A 14,850-nucleotide genomic window follows, 5' to 3' on the forward strand; every position below is an offset into this window, starting at 1 on the left:
AACCTTACTGAAGAGAAAGAATAACCCAGCAGCAAAGCACCAAGCACTCATTTCTTCTCAATGAATTAGAAGACTGTCCAAAATTCATAAAAAATATGACAAAAACAAAACTGAGATTTGGAGGCTTAACACTGTTTTCTAGAAAGAGGAAGGTAAAACAAACACAATCTATAGAGGCTAAAAAAAATCATATCACCTAGCACTATATATACATATATATTTATATAGCTAGTGCCATTCCATAGAGACCTATAGGCAACTTCTTCAAGTAATGGCAGTACTGCCCCTTTCCATATCTCTAGGATACACCTCGGTGAACTACATCTTCCTGTTTTACTTATTTACTAAACTTTACTAAAAATAAATAAAATATCACCAGCAAAATCAAAAACAAACACAAAACTGCAATGTAGAATGCTTATATTTCCTGTCCTAAACTACTAAAACTGTTCTTTTACAAAGTAGTGTCACAGACATGCTATATGGCAAAGCACCACCACACAGTAATGCAAGGCAGTGGGGACAGTGGGCAAGGAAGAGGAGCCAAATGCTAGAAGGAGTAGAGGCATTTTGGAGCAGGCATGGCTGGTCCAAAGGAAGAGAAGCAAACAACTTCACTGCCATTTTAGATTTCTGGGACCACACCAACAGTGCTCAAATAGTTATGGTGTTCTGTCAGCTGCTCACACAAAAAGCAGCTATTGTTTCACTGGCCATTTATGCTGGGATTCTGGAGGTACAAATACCACATCTAAGGGGCAAAAAGAGAAAAAGACCCAACAACTCCTCATCAATGCCCAGTGACATAAGAGCTTCTCAACTCTGATGAAGGCCACACCACCCAACCTTCTGGACAGAGATAGAGTCCCTGCCACAAGGTACTCTGGAACTAAAGGCATCAGATGTTGAGGAGGTAGCTTGCCACTGAAAGGAAGGCCACAATTTTTTTTCCTTTCCAATGCAAGGTGCACAGGCCTTAGGATAAGTGGTTGCTGTTATAAACACAAATAACACAGCCATAAGCTTCAAGGGGAACAGACACTGCAGTGTTTTTCTCCAATGCAACCATTAATAATTCAGTCCTCCCACATCCATTAAAACGTGTGAAATTTTGTTACTCAATTAGTTCAGTCCTTTTGTTACCGTAGCTAGTATTTTTCTTCCCCTTGTAATATGAGACAAGAATTATTCATAGGCTATTCTGAGCAGTCATCTCTGAATGCTGGGTATTCAGTCTGTTTATGCCCAGTACTGTACAGTTCTGATCACACCGCTGACACCCGTTAAATTAAAATGGAGGAATGTTTGATTTCAGGTGTAACACTTGTATACACTGTTGCTCCAACTATTTGTTTGGAATGTGATATGAACAGCAATAAGCAACCCAGGAGGGCTTAGCAAGGCTCATTACTCTAAAAATATCTCAAGAACCGGAAATGGTAACTCTGAGTGGAATCATGATAATACAGCCAAACAAAATCAAATATACAAATTCTACTGTTGCCCAAAAAAAGGATGCAAATCCTTTCTTAAAACTGTCAAACCCTGAGAAATAAATCTAGTTAAAAGTAATTTTGTTTTTACAGTTAATATGTACTGGTTATTTTTTTTTTGACTTTTTTTTTAAGGGAACACCTTATTATACAAAGCATTTAATTAATATTTTCATGCGACTGACAAATATTGAATGATGCTTCTACCAAAGAGATAACTGTAAAAGTTAAAACCATTATTTTAAAAGGTCTTCGTTCTGGAATCAACTGTAATTTTATCAAAGTCTTTCTGTTACCAAACAGTACTCTAAGAATTAATTCCCAAATTGTTACAAGGAAAGCCCATATAAACACACATAGTTATTCTCACAGGCAGGGATAAAACTTCTCTTTCCATTGCTTAATACTGTTCTATAACAAATTCCTATAGAACAGAACAACAAGGTGAAAAAAAAAAGAGTAACAAAGGAGAACATAATTGTAATACTTTCTTTCTTTGACCAGAAATTTTCACCAGTTATTCTGAAGTTGAGTATCAAAATTCTGAAATCATGTTATTCTGAAATCAATCTTGCACATGCTCGAGTTTGCTATTGTTTATTAAAAGCAAAGACTTTTTTTTCTCTGAAAGACGATGCAGTTCTTTAATAAAGCACTGTGTTTCCCTGACTCACTGTGGAGAATCACTGCAGAGATAAGCTGATAAAAGGTGGGAAAATGCTGAGTAGGATATCCTTCACATTCAAAGAATAAAATGCATCTGGAGAAAAGGACATTATCTGCAGAAAGTCATGCTTCCACTGGAAGAAAACAAAACCAAAAAATTCCACTGTAAATAAATATCCCAACAAGTTATCTGGGTTGTGTTCAACACATCCATGCTCCTACAAAAATTGTGAAGAGAGTTGGTGTGGTAGCATTGCTAGAGGGAGAGGCTTTCTGGATACACAGGGAATCTGCATTAAATGCCTCTTATGGTTTGTTTGGTGTTTTCTTGTGGAAAACTCTTAAGTATAGCTGTTGGATATGCTATATGTACACACAGAAAAATAAAACCACAAGCAGCACAATTCAAAACTCCACAGCCAGAAGCCACCATGGCCCAAACCAATCCCTCTCAAATGTCTTCTCATCATATCCCAAACTGCACAGATCCCTCACACTTGTGTCACACAAAACCACTGCTGCATTTCCAGCCCCAATAGCACTGAAGAAATGGCTGGGGCAATGACCTTCTCAGAAGATGGTACATCACAAGCTCTCAATAACAGGAGCTACAGCAGGAGCTGTAGAGTCAATGCTTGTCTCTGCAAGACATGCAACATTTGACACCCATGCAGCTCAAACATAAAGCAAGATCTCACACTTCTTTGAAGTCTGTTTTTCAGTTGGGATATTTAATCATCAAAAAAAAAAAAAAAGAAATATGCTGCTTTGTCCATTCCCTAGGTATGATTTTTAAACACTTTACAGTCTGTCATTGTGTTGCAATGTCCCCCACTGTAATACCAGAAGAGTAGTAATGGGAAAATGCCACACTGAACTTTGTACATCAAACCACAAAGTCCAAGGGAAGATTTTTTTTTCCAGTTCCTGTTGCAACCTCAATTATGCATCCTAGGTCTACACTGTTCTATATTTTTTCAGTCTTCAGATGAATTTGGCAAACTAACTGTAGTTTTGAAGAAGTGATATACAATGTAGCACACGTAATACAAAAAGCAATGGGTCTACCCACTGCAAACACCCAAAACCCATAACTCTGCTTTTAATTTTCCCACAGTAGCAACAAAATACAGATTTATTCTATAAATACCACCACAAATAATGCTGCCGCAGAGTGCTCTCCCTCTCTTGGGCAGTATGTCTTCTGCTCCTCCCCACCTGAGAGTTGCACACATGCCAAAGAAACCGGAATCTCCCTAACATTAAAACTCATTTTTACACGTGTTACTTGTGCCACAATACACCTACAAATAAAAACAACTATTCCAAAAAGCCAGCAGTACCTCTGATGCCTAGATTCCAGCAACACTTCAAATAGAAGAAATTTGCCAAAGTGTTCTGATGTTATTTTTTTCTTTACTTATTATTTTTAAAAAGGAAACAGTATTCCAGGACCTGTGAAAATACAGTATGGGTTCACTGTAAATCTGCTGGCAACAAAAATACAGAAAAATACTTGCATCAACCCATATTCTTGTTGCTTTTTGCTACACAGGGCTGAAAAACCACTTTGTCCATCAGTATAATGACATCTCTGTCACTGAGCTATGCAACAAGACTGATTATGGTCTTTGTTTTAAAGCCTTGGCTATACTACAAAAATGATCTGTTGCTGACAATGGATGTCAGCAATGGGCACAGCTGAACCCAGCTGTATGGACAAACACAAGTCTTGTTTACACAAGGACATCTTTTGGTGTGACCTGTAGTGTGAATTTAAACCAATGTAATTATGTCTTTTTCCTGTTTACCCTCATCCCATTACTTATAGTTCTATTCAGATAAGAAATTACTGCTTAGGACTTCAACAGAAGACAAAATAGCAAAACAGCCCACACTGCAGAGGCAGCCAAATTCCCAGTCTGTTTGAACTGAGTTGACAGTGTTAAATTATACCTGCTGTAGACATGCAATACAAAGGCAGTTTAATTTTTCTCCTTTAGGATTTGTTTTTAAACAGTTTGATAATCATCACATCCCACCGAGGCTGGCATAAGCCTTAACAGTGATACATTGTCTTGAAATACCTAAACTAACTTTGAGCAAACAGGTTCTCCTCACCTCAGAACTAACCTTGCTTCAAATCCTAATCCTCCTTTCTATTCAAACATCAAAGCCCTGCTCAGCAGAGAGGCTCCCTCCCCTGAGCTGAAGCCCAGAGCCAGGAAGCACATTGGTCCCCTCAGCCAAAGCCAAGAGCTGAGGAACTCTTTAGCCTGGTAAACAACCTAATGCCAGAAAACTTAATGAAGGGGGGGAGGGAAAAAACCATTTGCTTTTGCTTTAAAGCCATGTATTTTCATTTTTAAATAACAACTGTTAAAATGGGTGCAGCCCAAGGGTAAAAGGGTACTGGCTTTTCTGGCATCTCCTTTTTGTTTTCTTTCAAATGTTACATTAGATACGTGCCAACTCAAGCTAAGGGCCTCCCACAGAAAATATAAAACCCAGCAAGGGGTTTTTTTGAAAGCCTGTCACTCAGATCCACCAACTCAACAGGTACTGCCACAGGTCAGAGCAGTAATTCCCTATTAAGAGCAGGGCAGATGTGCATGCCAGTGTGGCAGCACTCACAGGGCGCTCTTGCCCCATCTCTCCTGTGCAGGTGAAGCAGCCAAAAGCCTCCAGTACAAATACCTCATGCCAGTAAGATTCAGGGGAACAAATATAATTTAAACTTGTCACTTCTCTGCTCTCCTTATTTCTGTACAAAGTTTTATAAACAGACAGGTCACTTCTACTTTTGGTCCTTGTGCAAACCTCTAAAAACTGAAAACAGCATTAGCAAACATGTGTGGGAAGGGGGAAATGTGAAGGGGATTAACCAGAAGTTGGGCTCCCTTACTTTTCATGACAGGAGACCAGAAAAAAAAAATCACAGATGTGAAAGCCAGTGTCCCAAGCTTAGCATAAAGATCTTGAGAGCAAGAATTTGACAAAAAAGGTGACATTTATCATCTGTCATTTGGAAATGCTGGGTAGTATCCAAAGTCATTACCAGATTATGAGTACTTTTGTTCCTCCTGGAGGAAAAGTAGTCTTCTTCTAGAGATAATGTACCGGTATCCATATTACCCAGGGAATGGTATCAACTCTGTACCTTGGTGGTAGTCACACTGGGATGCTCACACTAAGATCCCTGCAAGGACAAGGCTTAAGGTGTAACTTAAGAGTTAAGGGACAGTAATTAGCTGTTGCATTAAGCTACCTATAATTCAGACATGTGAATCTCCATTTGGTGGAGCAAGGAATATTAACATCCTTAGAACAGCTTGACTGAAAGTAATTTATTTGTAAACACTGCCAAAGAGGTGACAGTCTAATACAAATTAAGAAAAACTTTTTCTTCTTACTATTCCTGTTAGATTTATTTTTTTACAAAGACAAGCTGCTGTACTGCCAAGCACACAGACTTTGCAATGAGCAGCCCTCCAGCAAGGACTTTCTTTCAGCATTTTTTCATTTCAGCATGGGAAAATCATGCAGCAGATCCTCATGGAGGCAATGCTAAAGCACATACAAGACACTAAGTGCATATCATGCCTGGCCAATCTGGTGGCCTTTTTATGACAGAGTGACTGCAGCAGTCAGCAAGGGAAGATCAACCAATGTCATCCACCTGCACCTCTCTAAGGCCTTCAGCAGTCCCACACAACATCCTTATCTCCAAACCATGAAGACATGGATTTGAAGGGTGGACTATTTAGCAGATAAGGAATTGGTGGATGGATGCAGCCAAAGTTGTGGTTCATGGCTCTCTGTCAGGTGGAGGGTAATGGCCCTCAGGATCACAGGTCTTGCAACTGGTGCTCTTCAATGTCTTTATCAGTGACATAGTGAGATCAAGTGTACCCTCAACAAGCTTACAGATAACACAACAGAAGGAAGAGAAAACATCCAGAGGGACCTGGACAAACTTGAAAAGTGGGGCTATAAGAGCTCATGAAGTTTAGGAAGTCCGAGTCCCAGGAGCTGCACCAGGGTCAGGAGATGACCCCAGATCTAAGTACAGACTGGTAGAAGTCATCACTGAGAGCAACTTGGGGTTCTGGTTGATGAAAAGCCAGACATGAGCAAACAACAGGCACCATAGCCAGCAAGGCCAACTACAGGCTGGGCTACATGAAAAGAGACGTGGCCAGGAGGGCAAGGGAGATGATTCTCCCCTTCTACTCTGCCCTTGTGAGACCCCACCCGGAGTGCTGCAACCAGGTCTAAGGTCTCTAACACAACAGAGACATTTTAAACTTTTAAAAGCATGTCTAGAGGAAGGCCACAAAGATAATCCAAGGTTGCTCAAAGATGCTGCAGATGCCTCGTCCCTGGAAGTGCTCGAAGTCAGATTGTATGGGGCTTTGAGCAACCTGGTCTGCTGGAAGGTATCCCTGCCCATGGTGGGAATTTTGGAACTACTTCATAATCTTTAAGGATTTTTCCAACTCAAACCATTCTATGATACACTACAGATTTCAGACTCTTGCCAGTAAGACTTACACTGAAATTTCACTTGTCTGAGTCTCCCCAGTCCCACATGGAGAGGGTGGTAGGGTTTTCTTGTTTGTGTTAAGCAAGAAATTATGCTAGGTCCTCAATTGCTGATCTAGGTTCTTTGACACAGCTGTATCATATGGATTAATTCTACAATGAGATGAACTCTTTTCATGCCGTTATTCCACTGTAACTCAGAAAGGCCTTCTGACCCAAGTGTTCTGAAATACAAATAATCATGGATATAGCTCTACTGGCCTGTGGCCAAAAACTGGTCTCCAGCACTCATTCCCTCTTCTCCTTGGAGACTTTAATTCTTCTCCACTGACCACAGAAGAGGCCTAAGGAGAGTAAATGTCCCTTAAAGTTAGATTTTATTAATAATTCCTCTCCTTTGTTCCTTGCTGCTAGACTTTGCTTGGAAAGGCTTTCAGTGTTAAAGTCATCCAGTTTCAAGATCAGCTCCATTATCACACCTTACACACACCAAAATTCTGTGCAGTATGTCAGTCCCTGCAATCCCCTCCCATCTTACAGGATGTGCAGCCACTTGGGTCCCCTGAGCTTCATTAAGAGCAACACTACATTCACTCTCCCACTTGTTTCTACTCTTTCACTTCCAGAGATTACTGAAAACACTTTGGGATCCTTCTGGATTGAACACACCTTAAAAGATAACATATACAACACCTCACTGAGCTTCCAGGTGATGCTTTCCCGTAATTATGCAGGAGTTGCACAAATTCAGCTTCAACAATACCAGAACCTGATTTAGAGGCTTCAAAAGACAGTACTTGAATGCTATTCCAGATGTGTGGGTGATACCTAGTTTTCTGTTCTCACTCTTGGCTGTAATACTTCAATAACCATTATTAACTGAAGGCAGCAAGCCCAAAACAAGAACCACAGACTCTCTAAATGCCAGCAAAAGAGAAAAAAAAAAAAAAACAGCAAAACTGTAATTTCTCTGAAACACAAACGAAGAGCTTCAAGTCACCATTACACTTTAAAATCAGCTGTACTGTTTAGACATGCAAAATTAATCAGCTGAGACAAAATATCAGGCTTCCCTCCTGAACCATTAAGAGACTGACTACACTGAAACACACCCAGAAGTTAATTTCCAAAATGTCAACTAACCTCTAATAACAAAAGGCACAAAAGAATAGGCTTTTCAGGGAAAGAAGAGGAGGAAAACTTGCAAGTGTTATCATCAAAAGAGCAAGAAAACTGGCTTCAAGTTTGCTTTGCCCAATCTTCTGCTTTCGCACTTGAGATGATAGGAAGCCATCAACAGCAAGAATGACCAGATATGACTTCAGAGCAAAGGTCCCAAATACTGAAGATTTCGCACACACAGAGAAAAGGAAGTCAAGTTCCGCATGGAAACCAGAGGTTTGTTTATGTTTGAGTATTTGTAATCACCACCAAAAGGAAGCTCTGGGTTTATTTTTAGGGATCTATTTTTAGTGAAAGCATTATCTCAACATTGTCATTTTATGGTATTAGGGGAAAAAATGGTTTCCTTGTACTAAACTTAGAGTCATCATATTTCCTGTAAGTAAGGATCAGCTCAAAAAAAGACCCACTAAAAAATGAGAAACTCTTCCTGGGTTCTCTTTCCTTGACTAGATGTTGAATCAACTTTTCCAACAGGCTAATGGTGCTGCTTAGTCTCAAGTGTGAAGAAACACAAATTGTTATTCACAAAGAAAACGAGCTTTGCTTAAAGGCTATTCTCAAAAGATGCCCACTGATGCTGGCAGTATACTAAACTAATTTTTAGGTCGTATTAGAATAAAGACTCATTTTTCAGCCTCCAAGCTCAACTGGCATAAGAAACAAACCAAAAACTTCATGGTTACCTTCACAGTGACAAACCAGCAAGTTCCTGACCTCCAACCTGCTCCCAGCACACATAAAACCAGGCAGCCCCAAATCACAACGGTACATTCAAACACACAGACTAAGATTATAAAGCTAAAAGGAAATGTCAGAAACTCCTAACTGCAACACAAGTAGTCTGTTGTACACAATTCCCTGTGGAATGACCACAGGTGATAACCAAGAGCAAAAGGTAAAAGCAAAAATGCTAATCTAGAAATTCAAATTGCATGGAAAGTAAAATTCTCCACAGTATTCCTCCAGAAGGTTATCCATTGCTTAGGGGGTTTAACAGACACTTGGAGAGGAGACAGCACATTCAGTGACATAAAAGTTGTCAGCACTGTAATAAGTAACATCCCAAATATCTTAAAATAAACTACTTTATCCTTGCATATGATTTTTCCCTCCACTCACCATTGGGGCTGTTCTGTGATCAAAGCTCTGCAAAAAGATATTCTGAGCCCATTTTGACCAGTAAGCATTAGAAAAGCCTGTCCCTAATGCCTCCAGAAACAACTGAAGCTTGGTAATAAAAATCACTGCAGTGATGAACTCTGTGAAGACAGCTCATTACAGTATCCAGAAATACATATGAAATAGGTCAATCACCTAGAGGGCAAGCCAAGGCAAATACAATGTAGGGCTAACCTAACAATGAGATTCGTGGCTTCAAGCCTTCTTTACAGACTGGAAGCTGTATTTTGTATTAAAAAGCTCCGCAAAGTCTATGTTCTACAATGAAGCTGGTGTGGAAGTTTCTCACACAACTTTTCCTGGTTGACCATGGCTGACAGGAGAAAGAAAACACTAACATCTGAAAATATCTGAAATCAAGATGAAGCTATATGCACAAGTGGATATACTTTATTTCCCATCACTTTAATTAATGAGCAGAATCTTCTGTGCTGAAGGAAAAAGCAGTCCCACAGTTGATGATCTATCCCTGTCTCAAAGGTGGATGAAGCAGAGCTGAAAAGCAGGTACATCTTTAGCAGTAATGCTCAATTGTTGCTTACTGCATTTCCTCAGCACAGTTTCTGTAAAACACATCCAAAAGCTAATCATCTTGGTCTCCTATTTTGGAAATATTTTTGCAGAACTGCAGCCAAGGTCAGGAATTATTTTCTAAATTCTGTAGAATTTATATATATAAATGTGGTCTGTAGCACCAAGTCTGTGGTCAGAACTCAAACCTTTTCTCCTCATCAAAAGTAAATATTGTATCACTAGAGTTATAGTCCAGTTCTTCAGGGCTCATACTCCCTTTTTACAACAGTCACTGTACACAATTGTCATATTTGTACTGAAAAAATAATTAGAAGACTGAGGCAGATGGTCAGAACTAGATAACTTTAGAGAAAAAAAAAGGCAAAAAGCAAAACTAATAATTTTGTACTGCTGCTTCAGGTAGATCTCTACACAAGTTGAGGAAAGATGGAAATTACAACAGTAGAGGATCCTGCATTACTTACTTGTATAGTGTAAGCTAAATTCTAATCTGTTCTTATTTTTTGCTAGCTTCACAGTGCAAGTAAATGTATGAAGAGAGCATTCTGCACTGACATGAAAGGAATAAGGCCAACATGGCAGCACGCCCTTCTCAGCTGAATTTGCTATTCTTGCTATTTTTACTGTGTTTTAAACATAATGTACACTGACATCATCTCTCCTTTTTCACAGGCTATGGTTGTTTGGAACACCACATACTTCCATGACAGACATTAACACAGAGATAACCGAAACAGGGAAAAGAAAATATAAAAGCACACAAGAGAAAACTCTTAGGATTTAAAACCTATGAAATTTATTTTTGGACATTCCTTGTATTTTCAATGGCAGGCCTCTTTTGTGGGCAGGCACCTAAGCCCCACATGACAACTTATGCCCAGCCACAGCTGTCCAATTCTGGTCAATAGTGTGCAGACACACAAGGCTCTGTGCCTGTACATCTCTCCCTACCTACACAGACATGCAGTGTTCACAGCCCTTGTCCCTCATCTCCTCTCTTCCTCTACCTGCCCCACTGAACCAAGCACTAAAGCAGGAAATAATAATTGTCACACGAAGCTGTTGACACACTTCCTGCTCTCCTGCAGCCAGGAGGGGAGACAGAGGTTCTGTGGGGTCACATAACTCATCCCAGCATGCCCAGTGGGGCACACTATTTCCAAGAAGATAAAATTCTGTAATGCACCCTGGCATAAGCTCTGCAATACTGAATTTCCAAGGCAGACTTTAACATCCCATTTTAACTGCATGCCTTGGAACCTAGAGGACTGCTAATCCTTTTATACTCCACCCAAACCATCCGTGTCATGAACTGTGTCACAGGCAACGCTCACAACAGAAATTTCACATGTTGTAAAATGGTTAGGTTTAGGTGTTAGAAGCATCCAACAGCAGACCACATCCCAAATTAAAGCCTCACAACAGCAAGTCCCACCACTCCCTAGCACCACATGTGTAACACCTCTCTCTTCTACATTAAAGGTGTAGCTTTTAAGCTTTTGGAAGTGTCAAATGAGGAATCCCCTCATCAGGTCCTCCTCACTGTTAAACACACATTCTTTGCCCTGTCCTTCTGCATTTGACATTCAAGTAGCAAACAGTGGCAGATCTGCTGTGCAAGTAATTGTGCCAGTTCCAGAACCATCATGACAACTTTATGCAGACAAAATTCTTTAAAGCTGTGAAGATGTTCCTTTCTTTCCCCTCTGCTCCCCCTTCCCAGTTGCATAAGCCAATTTTTCAACATTTGGCAAGAGAACAAATGTATTAGATCACAAAGGACCAAATCTGTTGCTGTTGTTTTCCTTTTAAGCTTCCTTAATTAGCCCACCAGTTTTTGGAAAGTAAAAGGAAAGAAATGCACTGTGGTATAGAACTATCAATATTAACGAACAAGACAGATCTCCAGCTTTTAAAAATATTCTGTTTGAGGCTAAATCAGCGTATCTAAAAGTGGCCTATTTGGAATAAGTATGTCACCAAGTTCGATATTTAGGTCAGTATTTGTGCAATAATTCTAGTCTGTCCTGAAAACAGAAGTTCTGTTCACCTCAGGACACATATTTACAGGAAAACCAATCCCAATACCTATTCACCTTCCAAAAATTTAAAGGGGCAGAGCACGAGAGCGGTCCTGGCTATGATAGATTCCACTGTTAGAATGAATCTGATTATACAGGAGCAATGCTTATTTTTAATTAAATTAAACCCCAGTCTCCACAAACACAAATTCAAATTTTTTCTAGCATACACATATTTTTTGCAGGAGTGATGCATTAGGATTTGTCTCATTCTGAACCACCACTAAAAAGTCAACATTGCCAATATTCTGCGGGGAGAAAGACTGCAGAGCAAGCATTCTTTGCAAGCCTCCTTTCAAGACTGAGCTTGTTATTTAAAAGTTAAAATAACATCATCTTCTAGCTCTTCTGAAGTATACAGAAGACAGATATGAATTGTTTTTTCATAGTTAAAAACTGAATTGAGCAATTTTAATGAAATATTTTACCAGGGATTTCCTTCTCCATTAAAATTTATAATTAAAGCTTTCATTACACTAAGTAAGAATCAGAAGCCTCAGTTTTCAGCAGCACATATCAGGAGCACAAGGAGAAGAACTACTCTGAAGAACTACCACTGAATATAAGCTAACACAAATGTCACTTTCAGAACAAATGTCATTAAACAACATCTATATTTAAAATACAGTCTTAAATATTATTCATAACAACTCACAAAAGTGCAAGTGTTATATACAACACCACTATTAGGAAAGAATCCGGAAGCACTGTATGACCTAGCTCATAGCAAGCAACTAGAAGCTAAGTTTCAGAGCCATAATACTTCCTTTCCTAAATTTGCTTGCTTTTAGAAACACAGTGCTTTACACAATATTTTCTTAATTAGCATGATTGTTTCAGCAGCTTTGAACTTGATTAGTTCCCAAACACCTGAGGCAGAATACCCCATATGAATGTTGGGGCTTTTTCCCAGCAACAGGAAATGAATGTTAAGTTTGCCTGAACGACAGAGCTGAAGACTGAACTTTTGTCATTTCTTTATACATGTAAATCAGGTGTGGTGCACCTCACAATTAAGCACTTTGACACAAACAGCACCAACTGGAGGAAATCTGAGTTACTTTTGCAGTATTACTAGTTTCCCTGTTTCTGTTCTTCAGAAACTATGTTACTGTGCAGCACTTCCCACACGATTGCCCTGCATACAGTCATGCTTGTCTCTGTTTTTCTGTCTCAAGACAGGAACCCCAAACATCAAAAAAACCAACTTGAAGTGGCAAAGTACTGTTTGAAAATCCATGAATGCAGAATGCCAGTTTTCAGGTTTGGGGGCTGGGGAGCTGGGGTTTAAAATGCCTTTATTTTTCCTTGAAGCATGTTTGACCAACTAAAAGAATAGCATAGAGAGTTTCTTCACCTCTGACAGTCCGAAAAGACACTTGAAACTATGTATTTTCTTTCTACACTTACATAAGAATGGGAGGTTATCATGAGTGCATGGGGATATGTTCTCATGTTGGCTATCATCCCGATGCTGTTAGTCATTTGGGTGAACCAGAGAGAAAGAGAGAAGCACAGCATGGCACAGAACAAGCTTATGCTGCCAGAAATTCAGAGGGGCTTTCTGGCCATTTATCTCTAGCTCTGAAGTTCATTGTTTTCCACTGTTTTCCTCACTCATTAGATTTGCCTTTCATTTATCTGATGTCAAACCCTCTAGAGATGAAAGGACACTACTGTCCTAGAGTTCCCAAAGCAGCAAGGACTCAAAAAGCTGACAGACTATGCCTTACCATCTCATAAAACAGCTTTTTTGAAAAGAATTTTAAAACTTACTAGGAAAAAAAAACCCCTAAAAGACATTTTAAATGATGTATGTGCTAGAAGGTGCATTAGTTACTGTTTGAAGAAAGTTTGACATCTAATCCAACCTTTTAAAAAGCTCACAGCCTAGGCTGCATCATTGCAATAATGTATTATCCAGACAATTGCCAATCTAAAGACAAAACAGATCTAGTGCTACATAAGTGTCTCCAAGTACTGCTACATAAAACTAAGTTGCTTTTACATAGTAAAGAGCATGGAGAGTCCTATCGAGTACAGAACTAATGAGTAGTTTAGGGCCAACTAAAAAAAATAGAGCATGCTGACAGCACAGTAAAAAAACTTCAGTTGTAGGAGGTATGAAAAATATAATGGTTGAAGATATATAAAGCTTTAGCAAAAAAGTGGCCGGGATTAAGAGACAAAACAGACAATTGCAAAAATACCTTTCAACAGCAGAAAGTGGAACTGAAGAGTTAAACAAAAAAATGCAGGCCCTAAATTCCTATAATTGTGTTCTAAGCCCAGTATAAAATTTACTTTACAACGGTTTTAGTTAGCAACCTTTTTTCACTGACAGAAAACTATTTGCTTATTACAAATAACCCAAAAATCAATTATTAAACTAGAGAGAGGTTCAGCAACACTTCAAAGCAGCAAAAAAAATCCTTTATTCTAGCAATTTAATATTTAGGTTCTATGTAAAGAATGAATTTTAAAACCCCTGACATTACGTTAGGTTTTAATAACACTGAAAAAAAAGCTTTTTAAATGAAATATTGACAGTTGTATTTGTCATCCTTGTTGTTATAATGATCTCAGTAGATCCATCCAGCTGATAAGAAAATGGAAGAAGTTCAGTACAGCACTTTGCTTACACAACCTCAGTAGAAAGAAGTGTTGGTATAAATGCAGAAAAATTCACCTCCCTATTGCCTGTTACCCAGAAAACTGGGTATTTCCATACAACACGAACAGCAGCAACAGCAGTTCTTGACAATCAACCCAGAAGAGGAACAGTACTGCTGCATGGAGAAGACTGAACCGGGGGAAACTCTCCAGACATCCCATTCACAGCAGAGTTAGCAGCATTCTCACCTTTGATGCTTGTCGCAGCCATCGCAGATATTCAGTGAAGTTATCGAAACAAATGTAGTAGGTCTGGCTTTGAGGTCCAGAGGAGCTAAATGCTAAACAGTGCTGGTGCTTTTTCACTTCTTCCACCTACAGCAGAGACAGAAAACTGTGAGTCAACAAGAATCAAAACTCTCTTTGCAGAACTCCCCAAGGCAAAGTTAAAGTATGCCCAAGAGCAGATCATCAAGTAGAGCCAGATTAACCATCTCAAACCACTCAAGCTGGATCTTGGGTGTCAAATATCCATGAAAACAAAACAAGCAGGA

General features: G+C 39.3%; 1 protein-coding gene across 1 annotated transcript in view; it reads right to left on the reverse strand.

The window, feature by feature from the left end:
* PHLPP1 (PH domain and leucine rich repeat protein phosphatase 1) overlaps nucleotides 1-14,850 on the reverse strand; it is a 62,022-nt gene that overhangs the window by 45,152 nt on the left and 2,020 nt on the right. The window contains exon 2 of the mRNA XM_005423847.3: nucleotides 14,546-14,671. Within this exon, the coding sequence (XP_005423904.1) occupies nucleotides 14,546-14,671 (126 nt within the window). The remainder of the gene's footprint in view (nucleotides 1-14,545; nucleotides 14,672-14,850) is intronic.

Source organism: Geospiza fortis, unplaced genomic scaffold, assembly GCF_000277835.1.
Source record: "Geospiza fortis unplaced genomic scaffold, GeoFor_1.0 scaffold58, whole genome shotgun sequence".
Classification (NCBI taxonomy): domain Eukaryota; kingdom Metazoa; phylum Chordata; class Aves; order Passeriformes; family Thraupidae; genus Geospiza; species Geospiza fortis.